Below are 23,171 nucleotides of genomic sequence, written 5' to 3'. Positions count from 1 at the left end.
AGCAAGAAAATGGGTCAGAAATTCAGATCTACATCAAGAAAATGAATATTGGCAAATGAATAATAAAAGATGATATGACTGTCTGTGTAGAAAATCTGAAAGGATCAAGAAAAATATTCCCGGAACTAATGCGTGATTATAGTGAAATTGCAGGATATAAGGTTAATACACAAAAAGCAATTACATTTCTATATACCAGCAATAAATAAGTGCAATTTGAAATTAAAAACCCAAAACCATTTATATTAACACCCCCCAAATTGAAATACTTAGGTATAAATTTAACAAAATATGTATAAATTTATATGAAGAAAACTACAAAATTCTGATGAATGAAATCAAAGAACCAAATAAATGGAGATATTTCATGTTCATGGATTGGAAGACAACATTATCAAGATGTCAGTTCTTCCCAACTCGATCTATACAATGCAGTCCCAATCAAAATCCCAGTAAAGTTATTTTATGAATATTGACAAAATAATTTTAAAGTTTATATGGCAAGGCAAAAGACTCAGAATAGCCAATTCAATATTGGAGAAGAACGAAGTCAGAGAAATGACACTACTTGATGTGAAGATTTACTATAAAACTAGATAATCAAGATAGTATAGTAGTGGTTAGAGAACAGACATGTAGATCAATGAAACAGACTCACATACATCCAGAAATAGACTCACATACATGCAGTCAACTGACCTTTGATAAAGGAGCAAAAGTAATACAATGGAACAAAGACAATTTTTTCAGCAAATGGTGCTGGAACAACTAGACATTCATATGTAAAAAAAAAGAATCTAGACATACACCTTATGCCCTACACGCACACACACATGCATGCGCGCACACACACACACACACATTAACTCAAAATGGGTCATAGACCTAAATGTAAAACCACAAAACTAAGGAGCAAAAGTAATACAATGGAACAAAGACAATTTTTTCAGCAAATGGTGCTGGAACAACTAGACATTCATATGTAAAAAAAAAGAATCTAGACATACACCTTATGCCCTACACGCACACACACATGCATGCGCGCACACACACACACACACATTAACTCAAAATGGATCATAGACCTAAATGTAAAACCACAAAACTGGGAAACTCTTAGAAGAGAACTTTAGGAGAACAGCTAGATGACATTAGGTATGGCAATGACTTCTTAAGTACAGCACCAAAGGTATAACCCATGAAAGTAATAATCGATAAGCTCAACTTGATTAAAATTTAAAATTTCTGTTCTATAAAATATAATGTCAAAAGAATGAGAAAATAAGCCACAGACTGGGAAAACTATTTGCCAAAGCACAGCTGATAAAGGGCTTATCCGAAATGTGTAAACACTCTTAAAACTCAACAATAAGAAAATAAACAACCCAATTTTCAAATGGGCGAAACCATTAAGACCAAAGACCCAAGCCTTAAGACCTCCATCTCACCCAAGAAGATATACAGATGGTCAGTAAGCATATGCAAAGATATTCAACACCATTGTCATTAGGGAAATGCAAATTAAACAATGAAATACCACTGCACACTTATTAGAATAGCCAAAATCCAAAACACTGAGAACATCAAATGCTGACAAGGGTGTGGAGCAACAGGAACTCTCGTCCGTTGCTGGTGGGAATGCAAAATGGTACTGCCACTTTAGAAGACAGTTTAGCAGTTTTTGACTGCCAAAAACTAAACAATTCTTGTTTAGTTTTGTCCTCATGTCCACACAAAAACCTTCACATGTATGTTTATGGCAGCTTTATTCAGAACTATCAAAACTTGGAAACAACCCAGATGTCCTTTAGTAGAAGAATGGATAAACCGTAGTACAGACAATGCAGTATTATTCAGTGGTAAAAGGAAATGAGTTATCAAGCCGTGAAAAGACTTGGAGGAAATTTAAATGCATATTACTGAATAAAAGAAGCCAATCTGAAAAGGCTATACGTACTGAATGATTACAATTACATGACACTCCAGAAAAGGCAAAACTATTGAGACCGTAAAAAGTTCACTGATTATCAGGTGTTAGGAGGAGGGAGGGGTCCATAGCAAAGTGCAGAGGATTTTTAAGGCAGTGAAATAATTCTGTATGATAGTACGATGGTGGATACATGTCACACATTTTTCAAAATGAACCCTAATGTAAGTTATGGACTTTGAGTGATAATGAGGTGTCAATGCAGGTTCATCTACTGTAATAAATGTACCTCCTCCACTCCACTTCCTCTTTTCGGGACAGGCATGGTGTGCCCTGGGCCATGGACTTCACTCTACTTCCTGTTAAAAGGGGACAGGCTTGGTACCATGGGCCAAGGCCTCCACTTAAGTTTCTGTTAGGAGAAGACAGGCTGGATGCTATGAGCCAAGGTCTCCACTCTAGTTACGGTTAGGAAAAGCCAGGCTCGGCGCTGTGGGCCAAGGTCTCCTATCTACTTTCTGTTATAAGGGGACAGGCTTGTTGTAGTGGTCCGAGGCCTCCACTTTAGTTCTTGTTAGAGGGGGCAGGCTTGGTGCCTTAAACCAAGGCCTCTACTTTACTTTTGGTAAAAAGTGGACAACAGACTTGGTCGTATGGGCCGAGGTTTCCTCTTTACATCCTGTAGGAGAAGAGAAGCTTATGCCGTGGGCCAAGACCTCCACTCCACTTCCTGTTAGGAGGGGACAAACTCAGTACCGTGGGCCAAGGCCTCCACTCTAGTTCCTGTCATAGAGGGACAGGCTTGGTGCTGTGTGCCAAGGTCTTCATTTTACTTCCTCTTGAAAGTGGGGCTGCCGCTGTCACAAAGCAGGTTCCATGACGACAGATGCAACCTGACAGCCGTAGGCCCAGGTCTCCACTCCACTTCTTAGCGCAAACCCGGCTTGGATTAGTGGGGACAATTTCCACTCTAGTTCCTGTTAGGGGGGGCATGCGGATAGCACAGGAGGTTGTGCATGCATGGAGACAGGGGGTCTATTGGAACTCTGTTCCTGCTGCTCAATACTGTTGTGTGTCAAAACTTCTCTAAAGAGTAAAGTTTATGAATCGACAAAAAGAGATTTGATTGTCTGCCTAGTGAAAGATAAAGATAGCAGTATAGTTGATAAAAGGTAAACTCAATTTCTACTTCCAGTACAATGGCAGAGCAGGCACTCTGAAGGTCCCCTTTGTTGAAATATAGCCAAATCCAGGATAAATTAGAACTAACACAATTATAATATTTTTAATAAAAGGAGATCACAAAGTAAAAAAAAGAAAAAAATTTTAAAGCAGCAGCATCAACAATAATAAAACAAGAGGCAGAGAACTGAATCCTGTGGAGCAGGAGCAATAAAGCAGGGAGGCCTGGGGAACCGATGTCCTTAGCTCTGCAATTGGTGACTGGGCTGGGAACCCAAGTAAGGTGGAGTTTCTGACCTTGAGAGCCCAGCACCTGTCCTGGGACACGTGGAGGGGCTAAACTGCTTCGTGCTGGCAATGAATTCAAGCAACCAGCAGAGGCAAATATGCAACACCAAGAGGTGTTTTTGTTTCTCAGATTTTCATGGCTAAGTTCGACTAAAACATAAATTGATCATCAGAAATTACCTAACACTCAGGTAAACAGGCGACCGTAGCTGAGAAAAAGCAGAAACAATTACAACCGATGTGAATATTCAAGGCATTTCAGATATAGCAAATATGAGAGATAGAATATAAAATAACCATGTATGGACGATTTAAAGACACACATGTGAAGTTATGAGATAGGCAATAAACAAGAAACAATCGAATATGGCTAGGCCAATTGGAAGGAAAACCAATTAGAACTATTAAAAATGAAAAAAAGAAAAATACAGTTGTTGGATTTAAAGCTCAGCGCATGGGATAAAGAGCAGATTAGACATTGCTGAGGATAAAATTAATGGATTAAAAGACACTTTAATAATGAAAAAAGAATTGTCACGGCAACAAAGGAAATGATAAAAGTCTCGATAGTAAATTTTACTTAATACATCTTACTTCCTTTAATCTCTTTTTTCCCTTCCATTCTAAAACTGTACTTCCACTTCGGCTGCGGTTTGCATTGGTCTCTTTGTATTAGAAGCACCTGGGAAGCTTGAAAATAATACCTAATTATGGTCACTTTACCAAAGGTTCTGATTTAGTTGTCTAGTATAGCAAATAGCACATGGTAGTGTACAGCGACCTTGGAAGGAAGGGTAGGATAGGGGGAAAAAGGACAAAAGGAAGTAGATGATCTGCTCATTTATACTATAAACTGTCTTTACAATAAACTTATGTTCAATTTTAGTAACAGCTAATAATCTGCCATTCTAATTACATCAGTTATATTATGTATATTATATTCCTTCCTCTTTTACGCAGCCATCTTTTAAAAACAAAAACAAAGACACTCTCATACATTGATTGTAAGATATAGCTTGATTTTAACCATAATAAAATGCCATAAGGGATGGATAGGACGTCTCTAAAATCCAGAAAATTCAGCCCATGCTCTACAAGAGCTGTTGGCTTTGAAAACCCTGTTCTTTGTGCAGGTCTCCACATCCTTTGTCCTTTCTGATAAAGTTACATATTCTTGCTAAAGATTCCGAAAATGTTTTCAACCTCCCTTTCTCTGTCTGGTTATAGTACTTGCCTTTCTAAAAAGATGTGGGCTATATTTTCAAAGACACGAGAAAGAGGGAGGGAGGGAGGGAGAGAAGAAGGCAAGGAGGGAGGGAGGGAGAGGGAGGGAGGAAGAGAGAGAGGTGTATATTTCCTGTGTGAAACCTTTATTTCAACAAACAGGAGCCACAGCTCTATACACAGAGGCCATTTGGATCCAAAGCAAAACATTGATCTTGGATTTGAGGCTGCCTCTGTTGCTAAGCTGTCTGGAAAGCCGCTACAGTTTCAGGAGGTCCCATCTCCAAATGCCAATTCTTAACCTCCACATGCCTGTGCTTTTAAAAGTTAAATTGCCCTGGGGTAGGGCTTAGTTTGCTGTGTTTAAGAGTTCATCTAGTCAGGAAATTATAAATATAAAGTTACATTTCCCTGTCACTTATCATTCTGCAGCTCATTAAGTTTCAACTAATTGCATCCTCAGAATTCAGGATCTTAATGTTTCTCAGCTCCACCGCCAGACTGAAATCGTAATACCCAGGTCGTTAGAGTTTTATTTACTTGTCCTAGGCTATCAAAAGATCTTCATTTAGAAATGGGCAGTTCCTGATTAATGGATGTGACTTGGAAGTTTGAAAGGTAAATATGTCTAGTAAAATTAACTCATTTTAGCAGCCATTCTAATTGCTCGTGGCATTTTCCTTAATAACATCTTCTGATAACGAAATGTCAATAGTAAAAGTGGCCAGGAAACTAGATTTGATAAGTGTTTAGCACACCAAGAAAAATTTAACACTTAAATGGGCCTGATTCTTCAACTGCTCAGTTGGAGTGAAGCTTCCGTCAAACCACATGGGGAAAAGTCTGGCTTTGTTGACTGTAAGCAGATGTGATCACTTTCTCCCCAAACCTTTGAAGACAATGAAGGGAATGCCAGCCATTTCATGAAAACTTCTGGGAGGAGGAAGTAGCTTAGCTTCCAGTGAAGCATAACTGAAGAGATGGAGGCTGATCTTGGGGCATTCGTTTTATGTAATCATAGCCTATAGATAAACAATTGCGCTTTGCAGGCAAATCAAAATAGTGTACACTTATACTGCGCTTATAGTGCCTCGTAGATTCATTTTACCTGCTTCAGTTATATTCCAAGTGCAAAAGGAAAATTAGTTGTTGCTTTTTTTTTTTTTAATGAGACCTACTTCTGGGTTTCTTTGATATTTAAGCATTTCAATGAATGAAAGAAAAATGAATACCCATAAATTATGAAACAGACTGATTTCACCCGGACTTGCCATTCTTTTGACGTTTTTTCGTGTTTGCTCTTAAATTGATGTTGGGACAAAATGTTCAAAGGAGAACCAGCGTGCGTTTTTATTTTCTCTTATTTCTTTAAGCCGTGTGATATCATATTCTGCTGTGCAAATCGATTTGTTTTGAATGGCTTTGCTTGGTGAGGAGCGTTGTCATTTTGCAAGGGCTTCATTTTGTTGTCTTTTGAAGTTACCTCATACTCACAGCATTAGAAGCTACATTTGTGACTTATGACGAGAAAAGTAGAATTTATTCTGGAGTCACCCAAACATGGGTGTGAGAAGAAAGATAGTAAGTGACAATACCATTTGCTATGCAGATTCGAGGGGTCTAAAAATCAGTACAACTGAGAAATGCATAATTGGCCCACTGTGTCTGCAGGTTCCGCATCCACAGATTCAACCAACCATGGATTGAAAATATTTATTTAAAAAAAATTATGTTGGCGCTGACATGTAGTTAGGCCTATGACGGTTGCGTCTATACTGAATACGTACAGACGTTTTTCTTGTCATCCCCTAAACAATACTGTATGACAACTATTTACGTAGCATTTACATTGTGTTAAGTATTATAAGTAATCTAGAGGTAATTTAAAGTATACGGGAGGATGTGTGTAGGTGGTATGCAAATACTATGCAAGTTCACATAAGGGACACGAACATCTACGGGCTTTGGTGTTTGTGGGGGTCCTGGAACCAGTCTCCCGAGGATACTGAAGGACGATTGTATTTAAATTCAGTTGCTATGAGATCCAACTGCTGTGAAACAGAGGCAATTCTATCAGTTGACTTTACTTTGAAAAGATAAATAGAGAAAGGATGTATGTATGGGGGAGGGTGGTATTGATTGTACAATAAATGCCACCTGCTGCAGCGGTAGCTTCTCGGTCTTTAATCTTCACGTCATAGTACACCAGGAGAAGATGCAAAGCAATGACACAAATGTTCTAAAAGACCAGGCCATCGGAAACGAGTAGTCTGCAAAGCTGTGTGTGCCCACCACCCTCCCTGGGGGTGTGAGAAGAAAATAATAAAGCTTTTGTTTTTTTATTAAAAAAAAAAAGAAAAGAGGATAAACTTCACTGATGTTTCATAGATGGATTAGCACTGGGGTCCTTATTTGGTCTGTATGGTAGCGAGTCGCATAACAGATGCGATAAAGCCAGAATGCAAAACCAGTGTGTTGGTTTTGTTTTTTCCAGTCATCGATGTCATCATCATCATTTGAGTCCATTTGCTACAGTTTGACTCCAGGTCCAGTGCTCTTCTCACTGAGGTCTCTTCTTCCATCTGAACGTGGATGACCTAATTCAGTGGCAGCTGGCCTTGTTCTATAGTCCAAAAGTGATAGCAGCATTCACACCCTTCCCATTGCCTGAGGAAGCCACGGTCCCAGCCTCTAGGGCTCTTCCTAGAGGCTTTTCATCACCAGATTTGTCTGGCCTACACTTGCAGTTGTCCAATCACACCCCTGCATGGATCAGTCTGTGCCATCTACTTGCTTATGATGAGCAGCTCCCAAGCCTTGTCTCTGGGTAATAGTCAACACCACAGCACACGGTTTCTTTGCTGAATGACGCATGATTGAATGAAAGCCAGATGCTTCAACCAAGCTTTTTGAAAGCAGAGCTCTGGGCGCGAGCCCCTGACCTCTGTCTTGATTTTCCTGTCTCCCTGTGCTTTCGCTCTGAGTATTCATGTCTCTTTCTTCAGCCTCCTGACAGTCCCTGTATCTGTTACAGTGACTTGCACAATCCTTTTGAGCCTATTTGACATTCTCTAGAAAGAAAACAGAAAAGGACGCTTTACTTACAAACAAGAGAAACTTGTGTTTGGAGGAGGAAAAAACTAATTGCAAGCTAATGGGGTGGCTTTGATGAATAGCGCCATTGAGAATATGCGGCAGAGAATCTTGCACCTGAGTGACACCAGGTCTTCCTGTGTAGATGAAATCATAAAGAACACAGAGTATCAGTTAGACGTTTTTTTTTTTGTTGTTGTTTGTTTGTTTTTTAATTTGACAAGGAAACATACCTTGTGCAACCAAGTTCTTGCCTTCTTTCATGAGGAGATTCGCCTGGCTGGAAACCTTCCACTAACTTTGCTATTCATCTGGAGGCTGATAACCACAGGTGGGAATTAGACTTGTAGAAGCAGCTTTTCTGGCTCTTTGGATGAGTGCCTACTTAATGTCACTTTCAGTTTTCTCTTAAGAGGAAGGCAAAGTGATCTTTATTTACAGAGAACTAGAATTTTCTCAAGCTGAAAGGCAGGTTTGTTATGGGAGAAAGGGATGTCAACAGGTCTGATGATGCATCTCAAGGCCAGCCAGAGTCCAAGGTGGATTGCACCTTGGTGAATGCTCTACTCACTGGACACTCTAGGTCCTCTCTTCCCACTGTCTGTATTCCTTTAGGAATTTCCGAGCACCTCTAAATTGATGCCTTTTACAGGTTGTTTAGCATTTCTCCTGCAACAAGGCCACCCTGCTCTCTGTCCTCCACTCCCCCACACTGGATAACTTCAACAGGGAGGTCATTTTCCTGTCCTCTCTGGGCAGAGAGCAGCGGTGATACTGCATAGTCAGCAGGGGCTCAGCTTTCCTGTTCTTTCCCCTCAAAATTCTTGGTGAATCTACTCAATTTTATGGCAAAATACTTGGTCAATCTATTATTTTTTGGAACTTGAGTGATGGTGAGAATGTCAGGGAGCAGGGAGCAGGAAAGAGGGTTTTCCAACAGCTCCTGTCTACTGTTCCCATAATAACTGAGTCTGTAAGAGCATCTTCCACTCCTCCATGTGAAATATTTTCCAGCTGCATGAACTGCAGATGGCTCCTCTAAGAGCAGCCATCCTTGGCAGTTACTTCTTCCAAGTATGAGAACTGTTGACAAAGGGACCAATTATCTTCATGGGATATACCAAACCCAAGATGTGTGGGTATTCGGGTGCTGTCCAATAGAAATAGAATGCAAGCCACATATGTAATTTTAAATTTTCTAGAAGGCACATTAAAAAGGTAAAAAGAAACAGGTGGAATTAATTTCAATAACCTATTTTCTCTCACCCAATATATCCCAAATGTTATAGCTACATGAAATCAAAATTAAGAAATTATTGAGATACTTTACATTCTTTTCTTTGTGCTAAGTCTTCAGAATCCAGTGGATATCTTAGATTTATAGCACATCTCAGTTTAGACTAGCCACGTTTCGAGTGCTCACCAGCCACATGTGGCTAGTGGCTACTGTATTGATTAGTGTGGGTTAATACCTATAGATGTACCTATTATAAATGACAGCATCTTTTGTTTGCTCCATGGGCTGTTTCTTGTTAGTTAGGTTGTGTGCAATACTTGTCCATTTAATAATGTGGAAAGAGAAGGAAATTGGCTCCTTGGCTCCCCTTCTAATAGAGTAATATTGGCAAGCAGATGGCAGTGTTTGGATATGACCCTCGGTGTGGCCTTGAAGCTGACATTCTCACAGCCAGGAATGACATTCTTCTTTGGAGAAGCTTGTCTGGGGGAGTGGGCGAGCCTGCTCCTGGATGCTTTCAATACCATAAATCCAGTTATTGACGATGATCAGAGGAGACTCTTGAGAGATGAGAAGATCGGGAAAAGGCCATGAGAGCAGGCTCTGAAACAGGAAGCAGGGCACAGACCCTCGAGAGTAGGCCCTGGGGTGTTTCCATTTAAACTGGGGGGAAAAAATGTTATTCTGGGTCATGATGAAAAGTAATTTTAAGTGCGCTGTTCTAGATTGTTAAATTTTTTTTTTTCAAAGATCCCTGGTTTGGAGGGATGGCTTGCTGGATCCTTTTCAAGTTGGCTTTGCTTCTTGTTCCCCTCTGAAAGCAACTAATTATTTAGAGTTAAGCTGCAGGAGAGCAGGAATAATTTTCTTTGGCCAAAAGACATTATTTGAATAATCGCTGGATCCTCACTCAACCTCATTTTGCTCCACTCTCATTTTTCTTGACTCGTTTTGGCCAAGCCAGCTGGTAGGGAGGGGAATGGCAGGCGCATGGGGGTGTTTATTCTAAGTCCATGTTCCCTCTTGCATTGTCTTCCCTTTTCCTTAAACTTGGAAGCAAAATATGTCCCTTTTGAAGAACAACTTGGTTGCAGAAGTGACTACTGTTTCATTCAGTGGCTGCATTATTTTTCTACTCAGCCTTCTCCAGGGGACCTGGGGACTCAGGCTTCCTGAGCCTGATAGCCCAGTGTTCCTGCAGAATCACCAGAAAGAAGGGCCAGGAGTGCAAGTGATAGACAGCTGGGTCCCAGGCATTGTCCATGAAAGGATAATAACTCTGCCTTCAGCTGGGAATATTTCTTGAACTTTATATTCCACAGCTGAAGTTCAGTTTATTTATTTTTTTGTTTATTGTTTTTTGTTTGTTTGTTTTTGCAGCTGAGCTTTTGAGAAACCCTTGGGAACTACCGTAGGATGAGTTGGATATTGGTGAAATTAATTCTTTTCTGCTCAGGAGAAAGGCACTGGTGTCTCATGCTAATTGCTTCAGGCAGAAAGAACTCCTGGCTAGGTTGGAGTTTATAATAGAAGAATGATCAGTAAGGCAGCCAGGAGAGGAAGTGTGGAGGGCTGCTTTGTAGGAGTTTCATTGATTTAGCATCTGTAGAAAAAGCTTCTTTTTAAAAAAAAATTTTTTTTTGATTGGCGAACAGGAGAACATTTAAAACTAAGACAGATAGCGGGCAACTGGGAACACTGCGCAGCCTGGAATAGCTTAGGCTGCTGTTCAATCACTTCCCCAAACAGGAAACCACAAAATGTTAGAGATTAAGGTCACTAGATCATTGGGGAAAGAGCATAACTTTGTCTGCAAAGTATTATGATGGATTGTAAAAGGGCCAAAATATAAGCATAAATCTTTCGTCGAAAAATGCAACAACAAAATCCAACCTTCTCTCAAGAGCAGTTTGCTTTCCTGTTGTGCTGAGTCCAAAGCCTCCTTCTGCGGTGTTTCAGTCATTTTCCTGATAAATAGAGGAGTAAATGGGCAAATAGAAAAGTTTTGTGTTCTCTGTCAGTAATATGTGTGTTTTTATTTGGATTAAAAAAAAAAGTTAACGTTTAGATCAGGAAGTGGTAGCACTAAAACATATACATTTCTGCCCCATTCGCTTCTTTCAAGTATTCATCTGTACAGGCACCATTAAAAGTACAGATGTTTCTTTTCCCTTTGAATGTTAGGGTGTGGCACCCCCTAATTTACTTGAGGTCAATATCTGAGTTTAGAGGGTGTGGGATCTTTTTCGTTGAGTCTGCAGGTAAACTGGTCTGCAGGTATTTTTGGCTACCACAGTTAGTTGCTTTACACCTGCCATGTAAAATATTTACCTTTCAGAGGCATATACTATGTAAAATAAGCATTCATCATCATCATCTGATTCTGTCCATTAGGTCTTTACTGGGGAGAGGTTTTTCTTACCTAGAGAGTTAAAATTATGAATAATTTTATATATCCAGAAGTTGAAAAATTCATGGTTTGAAATATTAAAATGACTATATTTTAGAAAGATATAAGCAAAACTGGTTTTTATCGACCCTTCTTTTAAGGAAATCTTAGAGAATGAATGAGTAAACTTGCCTTTCCTCTTCTGATTTATTCGCTTTTTGAAAAGTTTAAAAAAAAAAATCTGGAGTGTCAGGAGGACGAAGGTCACATTTTTTCATCTCTGTCCCCTGGGTGCCTAATCCTTAGGCTCTTCAAAAATATTTGCTGTTGAATAAGTAGAGATTTCATAAGAGCAGATTAAACAAACAAACAAAACACAATCCTTACATATGTGAGCGTGCACTCTTTTCTCCAGCTCAGACAAAAAGCCACTTCCTTTCCATTTTGGATCGAAGTGAAACTCAGCTGCCTGTGGATCCAGGAAGGAAATGAAATAAATGAACAGAGTCAGATTGAGACCTACTGATCTTTCTGTTTTATACATGACAAAGGCATGGATACCGAGAAATATTTTTCTCTTCTAAGAAAAACAATAGCATAAAGCATTGAATAAATGACAACTGCCCTCACCTCTCTGGCAGAGGGGACATTAAGGAAGAGGTGGGACTGTGTCTAGAAGGGACAGCTACTGCATAGTTTTAGCTCATCATGACCCAGTGGACATACAGACCCAGTGTGGTCAGATCTCCCAGTATTCGAATGCCGGCATCTAATTGCAAAAACAACGACAGCAACACTATGTAGACTAAATGAATATATTGATAAGCTGAATGCAGGCCGCAGGCAGCCAATGTGAAACCTCTGTACTCTACTGTAGAATTTATTTTTCAGATTATTCTTGATAAGGAGTAACAAAAACATTGATAAAACCCTGCTCTTCAGGCTATGGGACATTTTTATATCTCATATCCCAGCTGGCCCTCCTAACAACTCTGAAGTATAGATATTCCACTTCACAGAGGAGAAAATTAAGGCTCAGAGTGTGTAGATGACATATCCAAGGTCATTCAGGAAGCAGAGACCTCAGAAGGCTGAGCCAGGGCCGAAGCTCAAGACTTCTGTCTTTAAGTGCCATACTACTTTTATAAGCCCCTGCTGTTTGTTTTATCAAATCAGTGACCTCGTGCAATTGTGTTAGAATTGTGTTCGAATTCTAACTCTTACATCCTAAATCACAATTGTGAACCACAGGTAGCATCTCCTTTGGAAGTTATGGAGCCATTTGAATTGCTATGTTGAGCTATTCAAATAGGGTGATGATAATAATAATAGCCAGCAATAATTGAACACTTATTATATGCCTGGGATGCAGAGAGCTTTACATACATTATGTTGTGTAATTCCCCCAATGACCCTCTGTCACAGGGCTTTCTCTTATACCCATTTTACAGATGAGGAAACTGAGCTCTAGATAGGCTGAGTAACTGAATCAAGATAATCTTGCTAGTGAGTGAAAGAGATAGTGTTCAAATGCAGCCACAGAGCTAGTGCTCTGAACTTCAGACATGGGTCCTTCATTCCAAAGGGTCACACTTAACCTTTAGGTTTGCTTCTTGCATGTGGAATTACAAATGTAGAATGCATCACTTGTTCAATGCGTTCTTTGGGGACGTGGCTCAGGGAGGAGGCAGTATAGAAAGCCCTCTCAGAAGCACACACTTTAGACTCAGGCAGATCTGAACTTGAATCTGTCACCATTTGGCTTACTTCCCTGCACCTCTGTCTCCTTATACCTAAAATAGGATAAATAACACTTGCCTCCTGGGGCGGGGTGGTGTGAAACCATGGGTGTAAAATGAAGCTCCAGAATTGTTATGGCATCGTTCTCGCGACATAATGAGAATGAAACAGTTTGATTATTATTCAAAAACGGCCTTTAAAAAAAGCTACACTCGTTTCCATCCTTTTCTAGTATTCAAGTGTGGGGAAATTCCTTGTGATCTTGAGTCCTGTGCTTCAAAACTAAAAATTGTTGTAAAAGAGTAATTTATGGACTTACTCTTTGACTACCAAGAAAACACTGCTGAGGCGCTGTGCCCGACGTGCGGAAGTTGGAGTGAAAGGCATGTTATTCCAGGAGTCTGCACATATAGAGTATGAGTTTATCCTGGCTGGACTTCCTCCCACCATGGGCCTTTGTCTAAAAGAGTGAGATTAGCAACCAAGTATTTGACACACAAAGACATCCATATACTCTTAAGGTTTATTTTAGAAGTGCTTTGTTGAATCACGTCGTGATCGAATCATCAACCTGCTTGAGAAGGAGGAGGACCTAATACTCACTGAATTCTCAGTTCATGTCAGTCGCTGTGCTAGGATCTTTGTGCACGTTATCTCATTAATTCTCACTATAATGATATAGGTCTTACCATCTTCCTGTTCAGGAAAGGAAACTGAAGTTCATGGGGGTTAAGCCACATGTCCAGGTGTTCCCTGTTACTGCTTGCCGGGGCCATGTGTGCACAGGCCTGATGGTGCATGAGTTTGGATATCATACTCTTAGCAACAGAAACAACTCTGATTACTTGGGACATGAAAAGAATCGAGCGGAAGACGTGATAGGTCACAGAATTCACAGGGAAACTGAAGAACTGGAGTGAGGAAAGGTGGAAACCAGGGAAAAATCTGGGAATCCAGATGGCAAAACTAACGGGTAGATGTATCAGGAAACCCTGAGTCTCTCTGTCTGTTATTCGAATTCTAGGGAAAGCGCATTTGAGTGCCCTACCTTAGGTCACATGCTCATCCCTTGCACAGAAGAGGCAGCACTCTGTGATTGACAATCTCCACTAGGGCTGTATCCCTTGAGGGGACAGAAGTCCAGTTACCAGGAGAAGGCAGGGTGGACCTGGGCAAGCCAAAACAGCAGATGATCCATACAGCATTGCAGAAAGCCTTTAAAGACAGGGACTGATTCTACCTGATAGGTGTCCATATGTTTTATGAGGTGCCAGGCACCATGTCAAGTGCTAAGGGAGCCCCCTCCTCAAGGAGTTGGTGCCGTTCCTCAGCTGCTTACTCAAGGCCACTCCCTGAGACGGAAGCAAGGCATCTGTCACCAGCTGAATAATGCCCTTGCACACGTCCTTGTCCATGGAGCCAAAGTGAGAAATGACTGAGAGATGTCACCAGCGTTGAACGAACAGACCGAGATTGTTTCTGAACCAGAGACGTGAACTGTGTCCCACGCAACCAATTCTCCATTTCATAGGATTTTGGCACTAAACATTTAGCTGTGGGGAGTCAGTAAATGCTTGTTGGTTTGAAGGAATTTAGCTCCTATCTTAAGTGGTTCTAGGTAGAAGTTTGGAAGTTTGGGATCTGGGACACATTCTGGCACCTCACTGTGTCACAATTTCCTAAAGCGGATGTGAGCGAAGTAACACTTCTCGTCCTCATCGTGAAGCGGTGTGAGAATAAAGCCCCATGTACATGAGAGCACTTCAGAAAGTAAAGAACATAATAAAAATGCTTTTCTCGTGTCTGCCTTTTGACAGGAAAAAAAAAAAAAAAAAAGATGCTTATACCAAACCACCTAGTGCCATCTCTTATAAATGTTCCAATTAAAAACTCTGAGTTGAGTTTTTAAGATCATTTATGAACAAACCGAAGTTATGCTTTTTACCTAGTTGCCATGAAAAATTGAGAGCTGGTAATAGTTGCGTTTACACAAATTATTCCCCAATAAAGACCCATCTTTTGCCAAACAAAGATGCCTGACCTCTTATTGTTTATTGTTTTATTGTTTGTTTTACTGTTTTTTCCTCATAAAAACATCCTAACCACATTTATCAAAACAACTAGAAGATAGTCAAGTTAAAACAAATCACCCATATTTTAACTACCTTAATGGCTATATGTTGAGGTATTCTTTTCACAAATTTGAAGCATCTTTTTATAGTAATTATAGACCACAAATAGTGGAATCATAGTTTTTCATTGAGTTTTTACCAAGAAGTATTTTTCCATGTTTTCACATAACCATCAGTTTCAACAAGCTAACCAGTCAGACCTCAAAGTACTAAAATAAAAGGATATTCCCTGAAAGGAAGGCCTTTGCTCCTGATCTGAGGGCTCAGAGATGAGCAGAAAAGAACGAGAGGAAACTGTTACCAGAGTCCTGCCTGGTAAACCAACCCCAACCAGCCCTGTCCTTGCATCTTGCAACCAGCCCTGTCCTTGGGATGTTTTAGACTTACTACTGACAAGGGAAGTGTAGCTAAAGGCAGCATTCATTTGTCTCCTCTCTGCCTTTAGACTTTGTTGCTTAAAATACAAGCAAGCCTCAGGGGGAGGTTCGCCCCAGACTGTCCCAGTTTTAGCCTGAAAAGTTCTGCATCCTGGGAAACTGCTCAGTCCAGGGCAAACCAGGACAGCTGGTCACCCTACAAGGAAGAAATGAAGCAAATGCGTGCAGATCCTTCATAACGGGCCAACTCATCAAGGCTTATGCCTTGTCCTGGAACTTCTCTGACTATCAGGATGTGAGTGTGGGCTTCAAAACCATCCGCCCCTACACTCCACCCACCTGACTTCTCAGCTCACTGTCACTGAATCCTGGGCTAGCTCGCCTACTCACCCAGCCCCACAGCCAACTGGGATAGTCCTGTGGGGGCTGGTGAGAGTAAATGTGACATTTAGATAAAAATAGAGGCTCCGGAATTCTTATATTTAAAGCAGGCAGCCTTAAATGACAGCTCTGAAATCACTTCACTCGATCATTAATCTGATTTCTTTTTTGGTTACACTTGACCTATGTGCCCTTTAAAAGTTAAAAATGTTTTCCTTGCTCTGCAAGGAAAGGATTTCCATTTGCCCTCCAAAATGTTCCCTCCCTGTATCACGTGCACAAAATTATGCAGTTCAGCCCTTCACTGCCTCATTCCAGGGACTTAGTGCTCGTTTATGATGAGTCTGGAAGAACAAGGGACACAGCTCAGGGATGGGCGTCATTTCAATCCGGTTCAACAAACTGGTACTCTCATGCTGTATGTCTAAGCCTGTTTTTGCTGTAATCTGTGGATTTTCATCCCTTAGAGATGAAATCAATGGAATGAAATCCCTTAAATCGATTTCAAAATATACTGATGACAGTAAGGTAGCTAGGCGAGATGCTCAGAAAGACACAAGCTTCGTTTAGTGGCCACCGAGAAGAAAACACCAGATAGAATCGTGTTTTTGCTAGTTAATCAGCATTTGTTCATTGAAGTCTAGAAGAGGAATTACTTTATTGATGATTATCTTCATTAATCAGCTATAATCAGGCCTTCCTAGAATTAGCGAAGTATTTAAGCCTTGTTTGCTGGTACAGATCATCTATAATTGTTTCCAACTGTTGGCAGAACAGCTGTAGGAGTTTTGCATGAGCCATAAGTATTCGAGGTCTTTGCGGCAGTTTTTTTTTTTTTTTTTGGTATAAACAATGCAAATTTTAATGGCTGTAGTCAAGTTGAGTTTTTTAAAGGGGCTTTAAATCGACCAGGATTTTTCCCTTTGGGACTTTGCTTAGGAGAGTGGAGGTGTTGACGGTGACTGGATGACACGAAAGACCCCACGTTCCTGCAGCAGAGGCCCGGGGCTCTTTCATCTTGGGCTGAATCCTGGCCCACTGCTGCTTGAGGATTTGGAGCGTGTAAAAGTCCTGGGCTTTTTAATTACGTGCAAGCCTTTTAAGAAGTCTATCCCAGGAAAGCAAAGATGGAATCATATGTAGTGAAACATTTTATATCCAATCTGAGGATTCAACCAAAGGTCTTCACTTGAGCCAAACCAGAGTTTCCAACTAGATCAAAGGCAGTGGGGAGGTGAGGAAAACCTCCTTGCTTGGCATAAAGTGACGATACTTTATGAGAACTAATATTGTGTTCGTTGCATAAAGATAGCCTAAGAAGAGTAGAAAACAAAGGGAAAATTACTCAAATTTCCACCACCTACACTGATCAACTGTATTCATTTTTAAAAAATTTCATTCCATATATGTAGATATGTATATCTATTTTATATTCATAATTGTGACATATATTTGACATTCAGCTTCACACTTAATATTTATACAATAAGCATTTTCTACATTGCTTTGTGGGTGAGTCAAACATTTTGAATGGTTCTGTTCTACTCCATAGAATCTCTATATCTCAGTTTATTTAACCACTTACTAATTATGGGACTTTTAGATTGTCTTCGAGTTTTTATTATAAAAGACTAATGAATAGAGTTATGTAATTTTTTTTATTTCTTCAGGCTAATTTTTATAAAATACATTCCAAAAAATTAGGATTATGGGGATAAAGAGTCTCAACATTTAAAGTCTTTGTGTTAAAAATGGACCATTGTGTTAGTTGCTGAGTTCTATTTCCAGGAAATTGAAAGTTGTTTGGGGAGAAAAGGGTTGTCTCAGAGTTGTTTTCACTCTAATATCCATCAACTTCGAAAAAAAATATTGTGTTTTGGGAAGAAAGGACATTCCTCACTGTTGACAAATGGCTATGACATTTAAAGGATGGAGGTATTGGAAGTTGCACGGCAGACATAGTTGCCTCCAATAAGTAAGGAATCTGAGGCACCTGCATCTGTCTGTCTCCCTAAAAAAATTGTAGTCGCTGCTGTGAAATCATTGTGGGAGGAGAGAGCAGTGTGGATTATCAACCCCCTAGAGAACGCCCAGTTCTCCAGTGACTGCAGTGCCTGAGGGTGGAGTTAATGAAATACCGGCCTCCTAAAAACCCTAGGGCGTAGGATCGCTCAACTCCACTAACATGCCCTCACTGTAGTCCTGTTCTTTAACCTAGCCGAGCGTCCTAGTATGTGATGTCACTGGATAATGTAGCACAAACGATTTTGCGACCAAGAGAGGACTTCATGCAGATTCCTATGAGAAATTAAACTTTTGGAAGAATGCAGTGGTTGAGACAAGGCTCGAGTTTATTTCAGGTTGTTGGTACATGTGGCCAAGAGGAAAAAAATGACCCTACCGAGCTGCGGGGCAGGCCTCTCTGAGCGTTGCCTCGGAGAAGTTCGTGGTCCCTTTTCTCTCTTGCACGTACGTGCACTATACCTAGATAGAGTCACTGGCTTCACTTGCTGGATCTCGCATTTTGACCTGGCTTAATTTCATTTAGGTTCTGATCTACAACGGCCAACTGGACATCATCGTGGCAGCTCCCCTGACAGAGCGCTCCTTGATGGCCATGAATTGGAAAGGGTCCCAGAAATACAAGAAGGTGAAGAGAAAAGTATGGAAGATTTTTAAATCTGATGATGAAGTGGCTGGTTATGTGAGGCAGGTGGATGACTTCCATCAGGTATGAATGCGCTCGGGGGCATGAGGTAGTGGAAATGGGATTAACAGGGAAGCCTGAATTCCAGCAAGGCAAGGCTGGCCTTAGGCAAAGTCGCCCTCCAGCCAAAATGTGTCTTCTGTAGTCCTGCTTTCCGCAGAAAGGAGTGGTCTGGGTACGTATTAAAACAAGACAAAAGCATTGGACTTAATGTAAAACAAGACGAAAGCATAGGTATTGTTCAAGAAGTAAGGTGAGGATCGAGAAGACAATACTCAGCCCCAACATGTGAATCATTAATGAGAGAATTAGTCTATCTGAAAACAAAGGGGAGCTTGAACAAATTTCCCAAAGAAGGTTCAATTTAATCTCCTCTAGCAAATCTGTGATGGCATTTATACGTTACACGTGGAGCCCAGAGCAAAATTTTCTAATGCGACAGGGGTCAAGCGTTACTCCTGGCCAAGGCCGTCCACTGCACCTCAGGTGTGCAGGTCTGAGGAGGAACAGGACTTCTGTGACCACATGACAATTATACCATTTATCTCCAGAAAGTTTTTGGAGAAATTATGAAAGCCCCTTGGAAAGCTTTTATTTAGTCAATCAAGAAAAGAAATTTCAATCTTCCAGACTTGACTTTTTTTCCCATGATTTTTTATTTGGGGCAACAGCTTCCAAAATGCTCACATTTTCCAGTAGGCACTTCCATGCTACAAACAGAAATTATTCAGAGACATGCTACCTTAAAAGTACTTGACTTTGGGATAATAAATGAGCATTCACTAAAAATTTCTTAAGGCATCACTAGATTATGATATGTTACTCATTTAGGTTAGAAGAAATGATAGGTCAAGTAATATTATGGACATTCTAACATAAAAGGGTACCTTTGCCTCCTGTCTAACCACTAAATAACATGTAAGAAATTTAAATATTGTACAAAACGTTAACTGCCTGGGACAAAGGAAACAGTTGAAACATATTTCTGGGCTCAAGTGAGAGGAAACTCTACCTTGGAAAAGTTATCACGTTATAATTTTTAAATGAGATAAATTACACCAATGGCAGATGGGCCTGGGGAAGATCAGAAAAAAGAGTGTTTATGTGCATAGAGGTCTAGAGATAGAAAGTGCTACGTTGACACCAATTTTTGTCTCCCCAAAGCTGCATTCAGGTTTCCAGACCCTTAGCTCCAACTTTATGGTAGTTTATCGGTTTTGTAGCCTCTTGGCCTCTGGATCAGCTCTCGCTTTCATGGGGACAGATCCACAGAATAGCTGACTCAGCTTGTTGCCCTTCCTTGCTTTGGAAAGCCTGGCCCCTTACAGTAGACAGAATATGGGCCTCCAAAGCAGCCCTCCTCCTGATCTCTGGAGCCTGTGAATATGTTACATCATATGAGAAGGGGTTGAGGGGCTACAGATAGAAATAAGGTTGCTACTCATCTGACCTAGAGATGGGGAGATTATTATGGTTGATCCAGAGGGGCCCAGCGTCATCACTCTTATAAGTCAGTAAAGGAGGCAGATGAGTCAGAGTCAGGGAGAGATTCGAAGATGCTGGCTTTGAAGACAGTAGAAGGGACCATGACATGAGGACGGCGGGTGGCCTCTGGAAGCCGGAAGAGGCGTGGAAGTGGATTCTCCCCTACAGCCTCCAGAAACAACAGAGTCCTCCCCACATCCTGATCTTAGTCCAGTAAGACCATTTCAGACTTCTGACCTCCAGAAGTACATATAAGAAGTTTATGTTGTTTTAAGGCACTAAGTGTGCGGTAATTTGTTATGTCAGCAATAGGAAACTAATACATACATGCCTCATGCCGTGCTTGGTAGGTATTCAGGACTTTCAAAGAACATATTCTGTATTTTGTCCACCTTTTCTAGTTTTTCTTCATCGGAGGATTGAGAGCAACAAATTTCTCTGCTAAGACAAGATGTGTCACTCGCTGCTCAGTTCTTTTAACATCATATCATACATATTTTTGAAGTTACAGAATAGATTTTTACTCATCTTGAAGTCGTCGTCCATTGAATTAACATAATTAATTTTCTTAATTCTTCTCTTGTTGACCATTTAATATCTGTTTCAACAGTTCCAATCTACGTTGACTCTTTAAATAAATCGGTCGAAAGATATACTATGCTATTTTGTGTGCAAAATAACAAAAGAGAAAAAGGAACAGAAAATATGGCAATAAAAGATAAGCATTATGGGATGGGTTCATCGACCTCTATTTACGTTCAACGGTGATAAAGATAGTTTTAGCTTCTTGAGCACTAAAAGTATGTCAGGTGTTATTATTGGTACTTCATGGATGTTATCAGAACAGTCTTGCCCATGACATGATATCATTTCCATCTTACATACAAGGAAACAGACTCTGAGAAGGTAGATAATTAATCCAGTATCATTCGATGATAGATTGAGATTCAAACATCATTCGGTTTGCTCACATAGCCCGTTTGTATCGTGTCGCCTCTGACATTTAATTCCCAGTAAGGTGGGGAAGGTTAAAAAACTTGTTTAATTATTTTTTCCGTGTCTGAAAGATATTTGTTAGGCAATCCTTGTGTGCAATATAAAAGAAATACTTATCAATACGTCTCAGGAGCTAAACTTACCTCCAGCAATATATTAGAACATGGTGATATTTTGCCTGTGGCTAGAATTGAAGAAATATTAGTTTAATGATAAAATGTCCATTTTTAAAAATTTCTGGCTGTATCATCCCATTCACCGACCGGATGGTCTGGCTGCTATAAGATCAGTAGGATAAATATGATAAAGTCCTTTCCATCGAGGAGTTTTTACTCAAAGTTGGGAAGAAGTAAAGGCAGAAAATAAATATATATACACACATTATTAAATAAGATGATGTTAGAAAATAAAACTGGATAACGTGAAAAAGCATCCGTGGTGGAGGGTGCAGGGACCAGGTTGGGTGGTGGATCTAACAAAGAAAGCTCTCTGAAGAGGCGAGACGATTGGACATGAAGGGGTCGCCTTGTGCAGAAGTAGGTAAGAGTTTCTGTGCAGAGAATATCTAAATGTGCCAGGGGGCAGAGATAAGCTGGAAGTATCTGAGGAAAAGAAGGAGAGCCAGTGAGATCAGGGTGTGGCGAGGAAGAGGGAAAGACAGAAGACAAAGCCGGGGAACTGGCTGCGGCCACGTCATGTGGGACCTTGTAGGTCGGAGTAGAGTTTGGATCCAGAAAGTTAATCGGCTCCCATCTAAATTATATATGTGTATGTATATATATATATATTCTGTCTTCTGGAACTTTGTTAAACCTCGGCCAGTAGATAGAGCTCGGAACTAGTCTTCACTTCTTGCCCTGGCTCAGGATCCCTTCTGGTTCAAATTCTGAGTTGGTCATGTTATCTTCTTTGGTGTTATGACTTTCAACATGCAGACCCTTAAGTGGGATCTCTTCTCCCACAGGAAAAATTTGCTTTGCTGTCAACATCTTTCTGTGGGGGGAGAATTTTTTACTTCAACCACTGACTAGATCAGGAGTGATCATTGTTTCAGGATTGAACCGTGTACAATATCTACTTATATACCCATGTGTGTCCTTGTATGTATGTGTATTTATACGCACGCATATACCTATAACATACGTAGAGACAGCATAACATAGTGGTTAGAGACATGAGTATTTTAGTGAAGAAGACCATGATTTGCATTCTGAATATTCTACTTAATAGCTATATGACCTTGGGCAAGTTTCTTACCTCTCTGTGCCCCAATTTCATCCACTAAAAAATAGGGACAGTAGCAATATCAACTTGCTATGGACTGAATTGTCTCCCCAAATTCATATGTCGACGCCCTAGCCAACGATGTGACTGTATTTAGAAATAGGACCCATTAGGAGGTAATTAAGGGCAAGGCTCTGATTCTCTCTTCCTTTCTCTGTCATGTGAAGACTGCAAGAAAGCCAGAAGGATCTCTGACTAGAAGCCAAATTGGCCAGCACCTTGACCTTGAACTTGTCAACTTCAGAACTGTAAGGAATACATTTCTGTTGTTTAAGAACAACAGTCTGTGGCATCCTCATAGGATTGTTGAGAGGATTTGATGAGCTAATAAGCTTAGAGTAGTACCTGACTCATAGTAAATGTTTGCTACTATTATTATCACCCTGGATCACTTATAAAAATTTACATAACAAAAGGAAAATTATAAATAGTAAAAGCCGAGACCAGAGAAAATGTTTGATTGAAAATCAGCCCTTAGGGAAAAGTTGAAATATTACTATTTCGGCCATTAAGGGGAAATATGAATGTCGAGTTGCCAGAAAGTGATGGACATGTCACCTGTCCCTCTGTCTGCTGCATCGCTTTATGATGAGGACTCCACCAAGCACACTCAGCATGTTCTCCAGATCTTTTGATGGCTGCCTGCCACCTGTGACTTAATGTCCCCAGCCCAGCCTTGTGAATGCTGTAGTGCCTGGCGTCACATATGTGTCCTCCACAGCTCTGTGC

General features: G+C 40.5%; 1 protein-coding gene across 1 annotated transcript in view; it reads left to right on the top strand.

Annotated features, from left to right (window-relative positions):
* The window catches only part of CPVL (carboxypeptidase, vitellogenic like), a 93,497-nt gene that overhangs the window by 53,112 nt on the left and 17,214 nt on the right, over positions 1–23,171 (top strand). The window contains exon 11 of the mRNA XM_006912028.1: positions 18,519–18,701. Within this exon, the coding sequence (XP_006912090.1) occupies positions 18,519–18,701 (183 nt within the window). The remainder of the gene's footprint in view (positions 1–18,518; positions 18,702–23,171) is intronic.

This window comes from Pteropus alecto, unplaced genomic scaffold (genome assembly GCF_000325575.1).
Source record: "Pteropus alecto unplaced genomic scaffold, ASM32557v1 scaffold21, whole genome shotgun sequence".
In the NCBI taxonomy this organism is placed as follows: Eukaryota; Metazoa; Chordata; class Mammalia; order Chiroptera; family Pteropodidae; genus Pteropus; species Pteropus alecto.
The sequence above is the reverse complement of the archived record's forward strand: the minus strand, read 5'-3'. Positions and strand labels throughout refer to the sequence as shown.